Source organism: Micrasema longulum, unplaced genomic scaffold, assembly GCF_059751315.1.
Source record: "Micrasema longulum isolate JH-2025_06_02 unplaced genomic scaffold, ASM5975131v1 h1tg000271l, whole genome shotgun sequence".
Classification (NCBI taxonomy): domain Eukaryota; kingdom Metazoa; phylum Arthropoda; class Insecta; order Trichoptera; family Brachycentridae; genus Micrasema; species Micrasema longulum.
The window spans coordinates 599,244-616,222 of NW_028277475.1; the positions used below are offsets into that span (position 1 = coordinate 599,244).

The 16,979-nt window shown below is 34.3% G+C and overlaps 1 protein-coding gene across 1 annotated transcript in view; it reads left to right on the forward strand.

Moving 5' to 3' along the window:
* The window catches only part of LOC148283005 (DNA-dependent protein kinase catalytic subunit-like), a 104,930-nt gene that overhangs the window by 60,863 nt on the left and 27,088 nt on the right, over nucleotides 1–16,979 (forward strand). Inside the window, exons 32-39 of the mRNA XM_088224176.1 lie at nucleotides 750–890; nucleotides 3,359–3,471; nucleotides 7,076–7,218; nucleotides 8,262–8,596; nucleotides 9,360–9,529; nucleotides 12,783–13,091; nucleotides 14,418–14,611; nucleotides 15,343–15,515. Coding sequence (XP_088080302.1) covers nucleotides 750–890; nucleotides 3,359–3,471; nucleotides 7,076–7,218; nucleotides 8,262–8,596; nucleotides 9,360–9,529; nucleotides 12,783–13,091; nucleotides 14,418–14,611; nucleotides 15,343–15,515 — 1,578 coding nt within the window. The remainder of the gene's footprint in view (nucleotides 1–749; nucleotides 891–3,358; nucleotides 3,472–7,075; nucleotides 7,219–8,261; nucleotides 8,597–9,359; nucleotides 9,530–12,782; nucleotides 13,092–14,417; nucleotides 14,612–15,342; nucleotides 15,516–16,979) is intronic.

Genomic DNA, 16,979 nt, shown 5'->3' on the forward strand with positions numbered 1-16,979 from the left:
TGATTGACACAACAGAGTAGATAAGTAAAGGGTTGTTGGAATGTTGTAGTACCTACTTAAAAGTGGCCACTTAACCCAGCCAATGACAGGTCATAAGCCCTGTAAACGCTCGAATATCCATAATCCTGAATTTGAAAAAATTCTACCTTATCTCTGTAGGAATATAAATAAAAAATAAGTAAAGGGTCATTTAATAAGAGTAATTGAATTAATGAACTTTGAACTTAAAATATAAAACAAATTTTATTTGACATAAAACGGATATTTTAATATCGTGTTAAATAATATTTCTTGTTTTAAAGATAATGTCGTTCAAATGTCCCCCACGGCGTTGTTTAATCTGAGGTCTGATTTTCATTAATTCTTTCATTAGATGAGCAAAGTAGGGTAAAAAAATTTACTTACAAAATTTCCATTTTGTTTCTTCGACAATCTGACAGATGGAAAAATAATTAAATTTTTTAAAAATACATTTGTTATATACACATTCATTTGCAAATTACAGATGAAATGTGATTGCATCCTGTTTCTTTAAGATCCTAGCAGTATTTCTAAACTTTAAAAGGACACAACACGGCATAGTTGAATTCAAATCAGGAGTTGCGTACTGAGCGACGTCTACAAAGAAACTAATGGGTCAAAACGTAAACCTACTCATTTATGAGTAGTTTAGTCGCCTTCTGTTTGATGTGCGTATGCGGTTTCTGGACTATTCTTAATTCTATGTATATAGGTCTGTTTGCTTTTAGTTTCAGAAGCAAATGGATGACGAGTGAAGACAAAACTAGAGGGAACAGCGATGGGTTCAGCCTGGGCTCGGATAGTTCACTTCTCTTCACTATGGAGCCGCAGCTTCTGCACAGGAAGACATACAAGCCTCTTCCCCGAGGGTAACTAACGATTATATTATTCTCATGGGACCCACTCATGTGGACACATGTCAAAACTTGCCGTCTTATTCCCTCGCGGGTCGTAAGATTGGACAAATGAAAGTATTAGAAGCAAACATAGAAATCTCCATTGAAGGAGTTTTTGAGATAGTTACGAAAAACTTTGAAAAAAGAATGGGCAATTATCATGGATTTTTTTTATTGGCTAATAAATTAATCTAAAAAACCACAAGCCGATCGGTACTATTCTTATTAAAATCTGTTAAGAAATAAGGGAGATATAAAGGGTTAAATTCTAATAATTTGAATGGTGCCAAAAACAAACTATTTATGACGTCTTCGGGTGTTTTGTGACGTCATCGGATTTTTTTTTCATCAATGTCTATAGATTTTATAGAGTATTGTAGATAGCTTCCTTTTTCTATGTTTGTTTGTTAACATTTGCGGCGTCCTGTCACTTATCAAACATTACGCGTTGTGATTTATAATTTTCATGATAAATTGATAATTCAATTTATCATTATCATAATAAATTAATATTTAGAAGAGGTTGAAAACCATAAAATCATCAAATAAATTCGAGATGTAAGATGTAATCTGTTTTCACTTTCATCTGCCAGTGCCTGGAACTGGAGTGTGGAGTGGGTAAGGGGGGGGCTTAAGATAATATGCATAGAAAACTCTCCTTATATTTCTGTATGTGCCCTGTGGCATTACCAACATTAAAATGAATGCATTACTCATGAACTTCTGTGACGAAATTTATTACCAACTTACGAAACGATCGTTTTCGAAAGGCCTTATTTTCGAAACGAAAATAATGAATGAAAATATTTATTATAAGGGTTTATATAAACACTAGGAGAATCTTTAAAAAAATCTTTTATTTGTAGAGTAGGTTAAATCCGATATTCCTCCCGAGTGATAATACCCTATTGTGAGATTTCTATAGTCCTTAAAATGTAGCTTGGTTAGAATGACAGTTGTCAGAAAAAGTGATGACATAACTTTGTAGTAACGTCTAAGGAATGATTTACCTATCATCACACGAAATATCATTTGTATCTAGCACGTTAATTTATTTTTTTATTACAATGCTCGACATATAAATCAACATAATTTTATAAAATCAGCTTTAAAACAAAAAAAAAAAAACCAATTATTAATGGCTTTCTTACAAGGTTACATCATTTTGCAAAAATGTTAGAGATGGGACAAATTGATCAATGTAAATCGATCTAATAAAAAAATATTATTTTTATGTTGTTCATGAAAAAAAGTATAAATGTCTTATTTTTTGGTGAATAATTGTCTTAAACACACTAAAATAGGTTTGTTTTTGCGTTTTTATATCAATTTTTTGAAACAGAATTTCATGTTTGCATGAAAAAACGGATAAAATCGATTTGATCGGTACATGGTCAGTGATCAGTACTTTCATGTCACTAGTCACATTAGTTTGGCAGCTGTCATTTTAATCGAGCTATATTTTAAGGACTAATTATGTTTCACCAACTCAATGGAGAATGCTAAATGTTTGCAGTGTCAAGTATAATTGAAATCCAGTTTTGCAAGATTTAGAGACGGTTTGACGGTAGGTAGGTTTTTATATATATATATATATATATATATATATGTAGTTTATTTTGGCATCAATAACTAATTTTACCTTTTTGGTGGAGATTTATAAGTTTGCTTCACACCATATCTTCTCCTACCATATAAACACTTGAGTTTTACGTAGACTATAACCAACAATATTTTGAGTTTGTCCAAATTTTTGTAGACAAGAACTGGATTCAACTCCCTGGGGAGCTGTTTATATCAACATATTACAACAGAGATGAAGCATAAATAAAAGTTTCAGCTCTTTAACTTCACAAACATCAACAGATGAAAGAGTTGAAGGAATATAGATGTTCAAATATGGGCAGAATGGTGAATGTTACACAGTGTGTAAAGTGGCCACTTAAACCAGCCATTGGCACGTCATAAGCCCTGTAGATGCCTAGACTTCTATATTACCTTCTCCTAAACGTTCTTTATCTCTGTTGTAACATGTTAATTAATGTTATCGTAATAAAAAAACGTGTCAAAATGAAATAGTGTGTTGTATGAACAAATTATGTCATCTTTATCAGTGGTGTAATTGGTTATTAGTAAAAAAATATTTTTTTACTCAACAGTATTTCATAGACCCGTATTACTTTGAAATTGTAAAAAAATGCGATATTTCCCATTACTACAATTTATGTAAGGACGCGCAACACGCCACTCGCCCACCAGCATTCCTGTTTACGACTGGTTAGCGTCTCTATTTCGTTTTTTATTGGGAACCCACAGCATTCTTAGTGCGTGAAATAAATGAAATTTGGAAGCATGGAATGAGGTTATTTGAACAAGAGACAGAACATCATTGATTGGCTTTAAGTATATTTAATATTCATATAATTAAATTTGTTTTATAGGGGCAAAACGACTAATTTGACCGGTGACGGAGCTACTAATCGCCTTGAAGAAAAACTAAGAAGAAAGTTAATAACTGATAAAAATAAACTGAAAATCAAATTTTCTGGAATCGGTGAGTCCTTGCACTATTTACAGAAATGTTTGAGTTCTAATAATTTGCCAAAATATTTCCATTTTTAGACTCTTTACTTTTTTTAAAGCAAATGATAGAAGATACTATTACTATTATTATTATTATTTATTTTAGTCTTATATGTTTATCATGTTTTTTTTATTTTTTTTATTTATTAAAATACAATATTACAACTAAATACAATTTTTTACAATAATCAAATACATATATTTATATCAACGTTTCCCATTACGTAAAAGAAATAAACTATTCTTGTGTACATAATGGGGAGTGACGTCTTGCAATAGATTATTTTATTTTAAACAATAATATTTTTTAAATAACATATATAAATTACAAAAAAGATATTAACGATATTTTCAATCAGTGTTACATAAAGAAGAATTATAGGTGCATTTTTTACTTCTTAATAATTTACGTTCATGAATATATTGTATACCATTATTTTACTGTCCTTGTTTGTCTTTACTACATAGTTTTATGTTATTTTTGTTCAGTTTCTTGTACATTTGTTTCTTCATATAACTTGTAATTGACCGTATATACAATAAATAAAATAGGCAGGCAGTCTTTGCATTGTAACATGTCACTTTTTATAGTTGACCACTCCCCATTCCAGAATAATCTATGAACCAATCATTGTTGAAGTGCCTTTTGTCCAAGCTTCTTTTTTCTACTCCAAACTTGAAAAATGTAACATTCTACATGCAGGGTGGGGGTGGTGATGATTAACATTGTGTAAGTACATTTAATTTACAGTTGAGCTTGGTTATTACGAAGAAGATGGGACCGAGTGAATTTGCTCATTATACCAGAGAAAGGTTTTTTTAAATCCAATCGCCATTGCATATTGTCACCAAGTAAAACAAATAAATATACATACAGATAATTATAATAAATGATAAATAAACATTCTTATTTTTCCACAATATTTACACAGTGGATAAGATTTTTTACACACCTTGAGATTTTTCCCGCCATATTCTTGTTCACAAACAATTGCCACTTTTTCACGGATCGAGAGACATTTCCTCTTATTAGTAGACATGTTTATAATTCAAGGGTTAGTTTTAACTGATCTGACATCACCCACTGATGTTGTTTACTATGCGCTGACCATAAAACATTTTAAATAACTGAAAAGCGTTGCAAAAACCCCCGAAATAAGGATGTCATTCATAAACTACAAAAGAAGTTGTAAATTGTAATGCAAATTTACTTTTTTAAAACTATAAGAAATATAATTAGCCTAAAAGAACTTGTAAAAATATATTACGCAATTACTCAATCAGTTTTGGAATATGGGATAATTGGATAGGGATGTGCAAATGACACACTGATCAAGCAAATAATAATTGGACAAAAAGCTTTAATAAAAATTATCCTAAGAGTCCCAATCAGAACTAGCTCCCTCGGTATATTTGAAAATCTCAATGTAAATTCTATAAAACAACTTTATGCAAAAATTTTGTTACTATGCGCATGTAAACATTATTCTCTACCTTCCGATACAAATACAATAGTTACTAGATACTCCACCCTGATGCTGCAAAAAAAAAAAAAAAAACAACCTTCGGTCAAAGAGGATTGACATACTACTCGGTTAAAGTGTACAATCTACTTCCTTTATCCGTAAGGACAATAAGTAAGTTCTCAAAATATAAAATGGCTATTAAGAAATGGATAGTGGAGGTGGGTTGCGCACAGGTCGATGAGTGGATCAAGCCAAATATGTAAAATGTATGCACTGTTTATGAATTTTATTAATTAGTCTATATAAATTGGTTATGTTTTTTATGAATATTTTTGTTTTTTATTTTGTTTATTATGTTAATTATAATTAGGTTAATTGGTTTAATTACGTTTTTTTTATTGTTCTTATTTTGTTAATTTTTTAAACTTTGTTAAATATATTTCATAACTTTGTTAAATATTACTATCTTAGGGATGTTTCACATTTTTGTAAAATGTTTCCCTCGGCACGGGACATCCCAGTGAGGGAACATTATTCTGTATAAAAAAAAAAGAATACAAACAATGTAAAAGTATAAATAAATAAACTTACTGGGTTCACAAAAGCTTGGATTTTTTACACGCAATTTCAACCGTGTGTGATATATTTTCAATGTCGGCGAAAACACCAATTAGGTACTTAGACACTTACATGTGTCATAAACGTCATCGTCCTAAGTAAGCCGCCCGTTTAGATTTTATGACTTCGGTTTTAATTTGTAAAATATTTATTTATTTATTTATTTATACATCAACAGTTCAAAGAACCTTTTACAAAAAAATTATTTACTGTAATATTCACAGCAGTGCACAATAATTATGTAGTACATAGTATGAAATAATAGAATAATTAAAACTAAACAATTTAGTGAACATATAATACAAAAAAATAAAAAAGAAACATAACATCTCTAAATAAAAGATAACAATAACCATGAGAATTTTTTTTGTTCTAAATATAAATATAAATATAACACAGTAAAGTTGAGAATAACTAGATAATAATAATAAAAAAAATAATACCACATTAGTACCTTGAAAATTATAAGTTTTTTAAAGCAATAAAATAAAAAAAACTTAAATTAACTAAATAATACAATTATTTGGTGAAATCATCATCATCAGTTGATTGGAAGAAGTTGCCATTTGGCAATAAATCCACCAATGTACAATTTAAATTATGTCTAACATGTTAAAATGAAGAAATAAAAAATCGCGTATTCCAGGAAACAAAGTTAAATTTAATAAGTATTTTAAAATAAATCCATTACTTTTCTAAAAAATAACGAGTGAGAATACGTTTTAATTCGTGAACAGAATTTGTATTGAAAATATCGACGACTAAAGAGTTTTTGCTCAACTGTTGACAATATTTTTGTTCGATATGTCCGAGAAGTAATTCGTTACAAAAGTGAATAAATGTATAGAGGAAACCATAAGCTAAAATGTGGGTGAATGTTTCCTCGTTACATCCGAGATCTCGCTATTTCTGTGATCGTTATAACCAAGTTTGACTGTAGTTAAAATCATTCGATCCATTATTAATTAATTATCTCTTATTAATTCGTTTGAAATTTCTAGAACCCCTTTTTTTTCAACCTTATATTTACATATGCATATTTTGTTGTAAAGTCGTGGTCATGAATTTGTCAAAACCAGCCGTATATATAAAATTTGTTAATTGGACATTTCTCCCACGGGCTTGTGAATGAAATGCTTTGATCTTGCAGTATCAAAATACATCTCGTGTACTGCTCTTTGTCTGCGTTCTTCTACCTTCAAAAGCATTTGGTTTTTGAACAGGTTGACCGAAATGAAATGGACAACTAGGCTTGGCAATTTATCCCAGTCTGAAACCACTTCGCTGTAATGGAAGTTTTCCTTGGGATTGGGTGGAAGCATCTTGTGGAAGATCTTGTGCAATTTCTTGCACATTTTGTGCCAAATCTTGAGTCATTTTATTTGCTGTTTTACACGGGGCAGTTTCTGAGATTAAAAATTGCACATTAGCACGCACAGTATTCTTTTGATGTTCGTATTAAAAAATGAATCGACTTTCTTTCCAATATAGCTGCCTCGAAGAAGAAATTTTTGGCCAAAAAACGCTTGGCTGATAAACCGGCTGAGATATTCCGGAACTTTAGAGATGGAGACTTCCCCGATATACAAATTGGCCTGAATGACATCCTCGCTCCTCTACTGGGCCTGGCTACGGTAAATATTATTCATTATAACAAATGTTCATGTAAGTTAGTAGAATTTTTGCTCATTAATGCGGGGAGCTCCTACCCCAGTTGGAGATCACAGAAGTAAAAAAAAAAATAATAAAAAAAATAAAAAAAACATTCAGGCTTCTAAATTAATAGGTACAGAATCGATAAGGCGCACTGGGCATTGGTTTCTGGGTGAGTCATACAGGTTTAAGGGGTAATCCTTTCTCAAGCTGCTCAGTAAAAATTTGAGCAATTATTCGAGTTGCGCTCACAGTTGCTTTCACAGATCAGAGGTCTGAGGTTCAAGTCCCACTCCACTCCTACTTGATTGTCATGTTCATCATAGTGAGTTATTAATAATAGTGGGCACTGTATTGGTACACCAATTACATCATCCAAAAGCTATTGAATCGTTAACACTCATCCAATATTCTGGATGTATTTCATATATACAACTGTGTTCTCCATTCCGCCTGGACACACGACAGACTGTTAATAGATCAAACGGGGAATCAATTATTATTATTATTCGTTATAGGCAGGCAGCCTTTGCTGATGCGCCTATATCTTGTGTACTGCTTTTTGTCCAAGTTCTTCTTCCTTCAAAAAAGCATCCAAACGGAACGGAATGAACAATAGACTTGGCAATTTATTCCAGTCTGAAACTACCCTGCTGGAAAGGTTTTTCTTGGGATTGAGGTGGAATTGGGGAGGATAGAGCTTCCAGTTATGACCCCTTAAATTTGTGTTGGGATTTAATTGATGCATCTCATGCAGGAGGCAGTCATAGTAATCATTGAGTACCTTATAAGTTTCTATCAAGTCACCTCTCTTCCGTCGTTCTTCCAATGATGTAAATCCTAGAGCTTTTAATCTACCGTGTTAAGGCATCCTTTTAAGTAATTTGGGGATTTTTGTAGCACATCTTTGGACTTTTTCCAATAGCTCAATGTCTTTAGTAAAGTAAGGACTCTATACTTCAATGAAGGCCTTACAAAGGTCTTGTATATTCAATGAAAATTTAAATAATTCTTCACTTTTCAGCGCGATCCCCTATTCGCCAAAGATTTCCTCATCGTGGTGTTCAAATCTCTCGTGGAGCATTCCGTCCAATCTGCCGACCTGTCCGGTTTCAAGACCGAAGCGGCGCGCGCCCTCCTGTCCTGCCTGGACCGGAGGCGCGGGGGTCCGGCCCTGTCGGTGGCCCTGCTGCGCCTGTGCCGGGAGTGCCTGGGGGAGTGCGCGCGGGTACGGGGCGACGCCGGGGACGTGATGGGCGCGGCCGCCGAGGCCTCTGGGGCGGGATGGCTCGGGAAGTTGCTGCTCGAGGAGCTGGCCATCGCGACGGAGGGACAAACGATGCTCGCTCCTAGTAAAAAGTAAGACAATTATCCTGTGCTGTAACTCGTCTATATTTTTTAGGTTCTCTTAGCTTGTTGTTACAAAAAACACAAATACAAATAGTGCTACTCGGTAAAGTTAGTCATTTTAACTGCCATCCTTTTTTGTATCTATTTTATTAACATTTGTTAGACTGAAAAGACAATATTAAAGTTTAAGCATTTACCGAACTTATTTAAACTGTTAAAATCCTTTTTTTCTTTTGGAAATGTGGATGATTAAACATGGGCAGAATGGCGAATGCTACAGTGAGTAGAGTGGCCACTTAAACCAGCAATTGACAGTTCCTAAGCCCTGTAAATGCCTAGACTTCTATACTTCCTTCTCGAAAATGCTTTCCCTCTCCTACCCTAAATATAAATCACAAGGCAGGGCATATCAAAGTTGTTTAAAACCCTAATTTAAAATCATGCGGCAGGGCTTATTAAAGCTGTTAAAATCTTAATTTAAAATCACTGAGTAGGGCTTTTAAAACTGTAAAATCCCTTATTAAAAATCACTGGGTAGAGCCCATTATGGCTTTCATAACCCTTTTTTTTATTATTTAACAACTATATACACATAGTTTAGATACATATGACAGTGGATGTATTGCCTTAAGGCAATATCTTTATACCTACCCCATTTGAAACCTATATGAAATCCTTATTGAAAATCACAGGCGGGGCCTATTAAAACCTTAATTAAAAATCACAAATTTTGTCTCTTAAAACCCTCTTTTTCCAAATTTACTATTTTTAGACGCAAAGTGGAAATTAGTTACGAAGATGGCGTCCAACTACCAATTAGCCTCACATCAGAGATCAGGTCTCTCAAATCCAATGGGAAATGGAGAGAATTGCAGGACTTGTATGGGAAGGCGACACTGGATGAAGACTTGGGTCTCGCGGAGAAGCTGCACTGTACGGAAGGTAAGTGTTTTATTTTATTTATTTATTTAGGAACAATAATAGATTACTAGTACTCTTTTTTAAACGCAGGAGTTATTAGAAACTCATTTGGGACCGTACATAAGAAAAGACATTTTTTTGACAATACACAATATCATACAAATTAATACATCCGAAATAAAAAGAAAACATTATTGTATAAGAAACATAAAACACCATCTTATATAAACTACATCAATAAATATCAATATAAAAAAGATTTAAGAAATATTTTTTAATTGCGACACTTCTGGATTTTTTATTCAGTTTTTCATGTCTTAGCTCATCAGGCAGTTTATTATATTCGGAATGGCCAATATTTTCCACGGACCTACTGCCAAACTTTGTTGAGCGAAACTTAGACACATGAAGATTCCTTGAATAACGCGTATTGTAATTATGAATATTATGACCAAATGTGTATTTTAAATTTGAGTGAGCAGAAAAGTTGATGATATTTAAAATAGTATTGGTTATGTCATGCAGTGGCATTACCTTGAAAGGAAGTATCTTTGTTTGTCGGTAGATATCCTTGACATGGGAATCTCGTTTAAGTCCAAAAATGTTTCTTAGCTCTATGTTCTGAAGAACTTGTATTTCCGAGATCTGATTTTTGCTGGCAAAACCCCATCTGCATGATAAATAAGATAGGATAGATCTGGCAACTGTCTGTCTACGAAGGAAGACGGTGATGTAGCACTCATCTGAGCCTGTAGGAATAGGTAAATATCACATACAATATCACATATTGGCGGCCTCCGTGGTGTAGTGGTCAAGACGCTTGACTCACACACGGAAGGTTCCGGGTTCGATTCCCGGTGAGAACACAAAAATTAAATGTGATTTTTCTCAAGCCTGGGTGTTCTGTGATGTAATTCACCACTGTAATTGGGCTTCCTGGCCTGTTGTGGTGCAAAAAAAAAAATAAATAAATAAATAAAATACTACGAATACCAATAAAAATATATGAAATGGATTTTGAATAATCAATTGTATTTTCGAAATCAATATGGATATTGTGGAGAAATGTTTTCATATCTAAAATTCTTTTTTTTTTTAATATGTCAATAGAAAAACCCGACATGTTTGGCATTGATAGTTGTGACGTCGAGATTCGTGATGTATTAAGGGCGTGGCCAATGAAATGACCATTTTTGCAGGAATTCAAAATTACAAATTTAAAAATATTTTTTATGCTACTAATAAGTAACAAAAAAAATTTTTTTTACTGAACATTATTTCATAGACCTTTATTACTTTAAAAATGTAAATAAAAGGTGATATTTCTCTATTAAGAAGGTACAGTTCTCGTATATAACGCCGAATATGCTACGGATACTACACAAATCCTATATGAGACCAACTCTCGAATATGAGTTTCAGATACGGAAACCCTATTTTGATAAGGATACCAACTTGTTGGAAAGAGTTGTCGCCAAAAAGTGCTACAAAGTTGTCGCCAAACGAAACGACTTGAAACGACTTCCGTATTTGGAGAGACTGAAAACTCTCGGTTTCACAATGCTGCGGGAACGGGGAGAAAGGCGTGACCTGATAGAGACACACAAGATACTCAACAGACACTACAGCTGCCCAAATTTGGATCACATGTTCAAGCTTGAACGAGATGCTCGATTTCGAGGTCACAATATAACACGGAGAGAACCAGATTCAATCTAAATCCACGAAAAAATTTCTTAGCATCAGGGTTGTTGATGGTTGGAATAAGCTGCCGCAAGAGCCGGTCTAACACGTAGCGGCCTCCGTGGTGTAGTGGTCAAGACGCTTGACTCACGCACGGAAGGTTCCGGGTTCGATTCCCGGTGAGAACACAAAAATTAAAATGTGATTTTTCTCAAGCCTGGGTGCTGTGATGTAATTCACCACTGTAATTAGGCCTCTTGGCCTGTTGTGGTGAAAAAAAAAAATGTAAAAATGTAATGTTTTAAAAAAAAAAAAAAAATGTAAAAATGTAATGTAATGTAGTCTCAATAAAATAAAAAATGGGCTAGATTTGTTTTTGACGCACTCACGCACGGAAGGTTCCGGGTTCGATTCCCGGTGAGAACACAAAAATTAAAATGTGATTTTTCTCAAGCCTGGGTGCTGTGATGTAATTCACCACTGTAATTAGGCCTCTTGGCCTGTTGTGGTGAAAAAAAAAAATGTAAAAATGTAATGTTTTAAAAAAAAAAAAAAAATGTAAAAATGTAATGTAATGTAGTCTCAATAAAATAAAAAATGGGCTAGATTTGTTTTTGAAAAGGTTAAAGTGTGCCAACACCTGACTTTCGTTGAAATAGATTTCAACGTAGGTATTAGATTTAAGCTACTCGCTTAAAATTAATAATAAAAGTTCAGTTCTATGAGAAATTGGATACAAAAAAGGTTTTCTTACAGGCTGTAATAATTAAAGTAATTAATTGTATGGTGAAGATTCTCCAAAATTTATGAAAAATTAACTCTTTTGAAATGTCACAGGTTCAGGTGAACAATAACCCAAAGGGCCCACCATACAAAAATAGTATACCTTTGTATGCACTTTAGTGTATTTTTACAAAATTATTGTATTTTTAATTGTCGTGTATGATCTAAAATGAAAATGAAAAATGTGAAACTGTTTCTTAAATAACAGCTAAATTAAATTGGTGCGAAGGTTTGCACGGTCACTGTTATCAATATGCTTCTTTTTTGGGTGATACCGTGTGTGTTGGATTTGTTCCGACGTTTCAGCTACCATTGCAGGAGCATTTCAGGGTAAACTGTGTGTTTTGTAGAAAAAAGTATGTGTTTATGTACTAGTAATTTGTACCGTGTCGCAGTCGACAGTAGGCACATTTCTATTCGTTTTAGTAGTATGTAGTGCTGGTAACCATGTTGATTTTAATTTGAGCCCATCGTCTTTGTTTATGTTATTTGGGTGTCCGTGTATTTCAATTGCCTCTTTTATTATTCGTGCACTGTAATTACTGGATTTTATGTAAAATACCTGCAATGGTAGCCAAAACGTTGAAATCCATCACACACGGTATCACCCAAAATAGAAGCATATTGATAACAGTTAAATTATTTTTTGTAAAACTGTTCCAGCAGTTGCTTGTACTAGATTATTTGCCCATGCTGCTCTAAACTGTTTAATTTGTAAACCGATAACTGTTACTGCTACTGCTATTATTTTTAATAACTGAAATGCCCATCTTTGGTGTATTTACACTTTTTGCTGCCCTCATTCCAGAATATTTCCATTGCTTCGCCCGCCTGTCTGACTGGGAAGAGCTCCTCCTCCAGATGAGCGAACACGTGTCCCCCTCCGGGGACGACACCTCCACCTACTCCTCGGGCCTCCCTGCCTGCCCGGACTACGACCTGCTGTGGAGGTTGGAGAAGAGTCGCCACACACTCATGAACTACACGTTCCTAGCACACGTGCAACGCATGGCCACGGTATCCACGGTGAAGGGGTTCTACACGGCCGACAAGGTCACGAAGACGCACCTGAAGAATGCCATCCAAGTGTTTGCAGACAGTGTGGATGGTTGGATGGGTGAGTTTTTTTTTGTGCATTCTTTTGTATATAAATTTATTTCACCGTGTCCTATATTATCCTATATTGCTGTGGCAATATTTTCAACCAAAATTTCTTCTTAATTTTTTTAATGTATTTTTTATTCATACTGGTGACACGAGAGAGAGGCGCTAAAGTTATTTTCTCGATAGCTAGAGAGCGCATAAACTTATCCAAGATGGTCCAACAAGGTCAGCGAATACATACATTATTAAGGACGTTTACTGCCACCTAATATACAATGGAAATCGACTCACCCGTTTGAAGTGTTCTCCCTCGCTCCACCATATACTATATGCAGGAATGATGCGGATGTTTAGTTCTTTCTCAATTCAGCTTTGCGTATCAGGATTAGATATTGGATGCGGTGATGATAATAATGCTATTGGCACTTTAGCAATAACTATATATAGATAGCGTTAGGAATATTATTTTGCTTTCAGTTTATCATGCGAATCACAGAAGAAGAAAATCTTCTTTTGTTTTTCAGGAAAATACAGCTGTCAGTTTTATATTTAAATGTGGAATTTTTTTATATTGTTGAAATACGGTAGGTACTGCCAGGCTGCTCAGGTTCCTACTTCTCAAGGAAAAGCCGACAACCGAAATATACAAATGGCAGCAAACATTCACACGTAACCACATACAAATACATATTATAATATATTACAAAAAAAACATATGAGTTGGGATACAACGTATTGGAAAGTTGAAGCAAGTAAATTATTAAATAATAGCAAAATTAAAATTAAAAATTATTACCTAAACATATATTTCAATAAACATCTGGACGATACGCTTAATAGTATATAAATATATGCAATATCTTCCAGCAGTCTCCTGGAATGGTCTCTTCCCTTAGACAGATAGATTCTTTTTCTATTGATTTCAATGGTACTATTATTTTGTTTTTTTATTAAAACTACTATATTTTACTATTATTTTGTTGATTTTAATGAGACCATTATTTTGTATTTTGATTATGTATGAATCTAAATTTGTAAAATTTATATCTGATTATCTGTTTTGCATTATATTCTTTGGAATTTTATTATTTATTACTTATACCTTTTTTCTAGATTGTTATTCTATTGCATCAGATGTCATTATAATTTAATCTAATTAATTTTACTATGTATCTTTATTGTTAATTATTATGGCTTGACATAGCCTAAAAAGCCTTAAAAGGTTAATTAATATTTAAACTAGTGTAATTCTGAATGAATATGCAAAGGTTATGATATCCAGTATCTATCTACAATGGTTTGGGCATACTAAAATATTGTTTGCTTATTTGGTATTTAGGTGATTCGCAGAAGAGTGAATACTTGCTCTCAACTCTGGTGCACACTCTATCCCTGTGGAGAGCCGTGACAGGAAAGGAAGAGAAGGACATCTCTGACTCCTCGCTTAATTGGATCCGAGGACTGTGGGCTGCGGAGACCAACACCGACCGCCATCGATCCGCCAAACCGAGCACTCTGGATACATTGCTAGCTGTAAGTGAGGATACAATGAGGAAGTTCAGTGTCTTTTAAAAAAAATAAATTTTTATATATCGTATTATCAGATTGATTTTTTAAAGTTTTGTATTTCTGAAATAACTCCGCGTGTGACATCACAGGTTGTTCTCTATCAGTTCTTCTGATTGGTTAGTTTACGGTAAGCCAACCGGATACCCTTCACAGCTTTCATATCATTGATTGGTTCATATGAACCAGTGACATCGATCAAAGTAGTGCGTTTCTATTATTTTATTCATACATTTTCAAGAAACTTTGCCATACAATTTAATGCTCTAATTTTTACTGCGCTCAAGAAAACATTTTTTATATCCAATTTCCATTATATTGCTCAGTTAAGATTTTGAATGTTTCAATCAAGTCGTAAATGTAGAGGAAAACTCACCGACAAGAACTTGTGATGTCACAGGCGGAGTAATTTAAAAATTACAAAACTTTAAAAAATCGTAGCGCTGATAATACGATACATAAAAATATTGTAACAACTTTTTGGTTTAGTTTGGTAGCCATTTTCCAAATAACACTGAACTTCCTCATTGCATTGAAAGAATTCTGTTGCAGAGGAAAATAATTGGTGAATTGAAATATTTATGCTTTACCAGTGAGGGACGGAAGAGATCTGGTCGCTTCGTTGAGCTCCAGTTGTTATTTGGTCCCGGCTAGTCTGTGCTGTACGGGAGTGTTATTTGTTTTATTATTGTCTTTAGCTCACCGAGACTCGCAAATTCCTGGAGTTCTACGGACTAACCAGAATGCTGGGAAGTCGCCACACCGAGGAGGAAGTCAGACGAAGCATCGCTCACATGCGGCAGACCTGGCGACACTGCGTCCCCGGCCAGCAGGACAACACGCTGGCCTGGGATGTGAGACTAGCGTGCAGGTAACTTTTAAATATTGTTTTTTTTTTCCAAATTTTAAATTGAGTTCTAAAAGTAAAACGAAATGGTAAAGGTTATACGTCATTCGAAAGAAGATTTTCTGCTCTACAAGATATTGTGTTGACTTTCACGTTTAAGGATTTAAAAAAAATATATTATTAATGTAAAAAGCATTAAATTTGTGGCCATATTAGTAGTTAACCACTTACCTACTTTTTATATCTACCGGTTTCGAGACGTGCCCGTCTCCTCGTCAGGACACTCCCCTTCCTAACCCCTACCCCCCACACATTCTGCAACACATCGCTAAATATTATTATTCCAATTTTAATGCATGTTCGGACATGGTGGTGTTTGCATAACGATTTAACTCCGCAATAAACATCATTAATTATTGATTAATAATGTTTCGAGTATGTCCAAATGTTTGTAGAAAGGCTGGATTTCCTACCTAGGGCATTATTTAGATTTAAATTCCGTTTTCTATTCAGATAAAAATATGTGTTTTCATCGTCATCATATTTCCACACCTAATGTTGCATAGGGCACTCCATCGGTACACCAATCGCAGCGTATCTTGATCATTTTTATTACATGAAAGTAAGATGATCAGTCTCACTCTTCAGGTACCAGTCCAGGGACTATGAAATATTCTAGTGTGAAAACACCCTTTTAAATAAATATTTCATATCAACCATGTTGGCAATTAAACCCGAGACCTCTCGCATGGTAGGCAAACGTGCTGACCATTACACCACGAGGCCGATATGTGTTTTAGTGGGTTACTAAAAAATGCCTAGTTCTAACCCAAGATATCTATCTGCTATCCAATGATCTATATTCTGCTGTATCACACTGCTTCACTTGCTCGACTTCATGGCGTGAGACTGATCATCTTAGTGAACTCGCGTTTTCTGTTATTTGCGATTTTCGGCTTCTCCAAGTGGATATATCTAATATATGTGAATGGGGAAAGCGAAACATACTTAGGTTTAATTAAAAATTAAAAAGTTTTTTCGCTACAAAATGAATGACCAGAATCTGATACGAACATCAAATGTAAAGGATCTGGGCGTTAGAATTGTGAGCATCCAGACACTTCATGATCACATAGAGGCAATTAGTGGTAAATCATTGAAGATGTTAGGATTCGTTCTGCGTACTGTCAGGGTTTTCGAAAATACCCGCATACTGAGAACGCTTTGCAACTCCTTGGTGCGAAATAGACTCGAGAGTGGCGCGATGATTTGGGGGCCACATGAACTGAAGTACTCTCTTGTGATAGAGAAAATCGAAAAGAAGTTTTTGAGATATCTCTACATGAGAGAGTGCGGGTATTATCCTCGGTTCTACCTGACCGAGTTTCTCCAGGGTATGCTTGGCTACAACAGTTTAGAGACTAGAAGGAATGTGTATTTGACTACACATTTTTATCGATTGTTGCGCGGTATGGTCGATAATCCTGA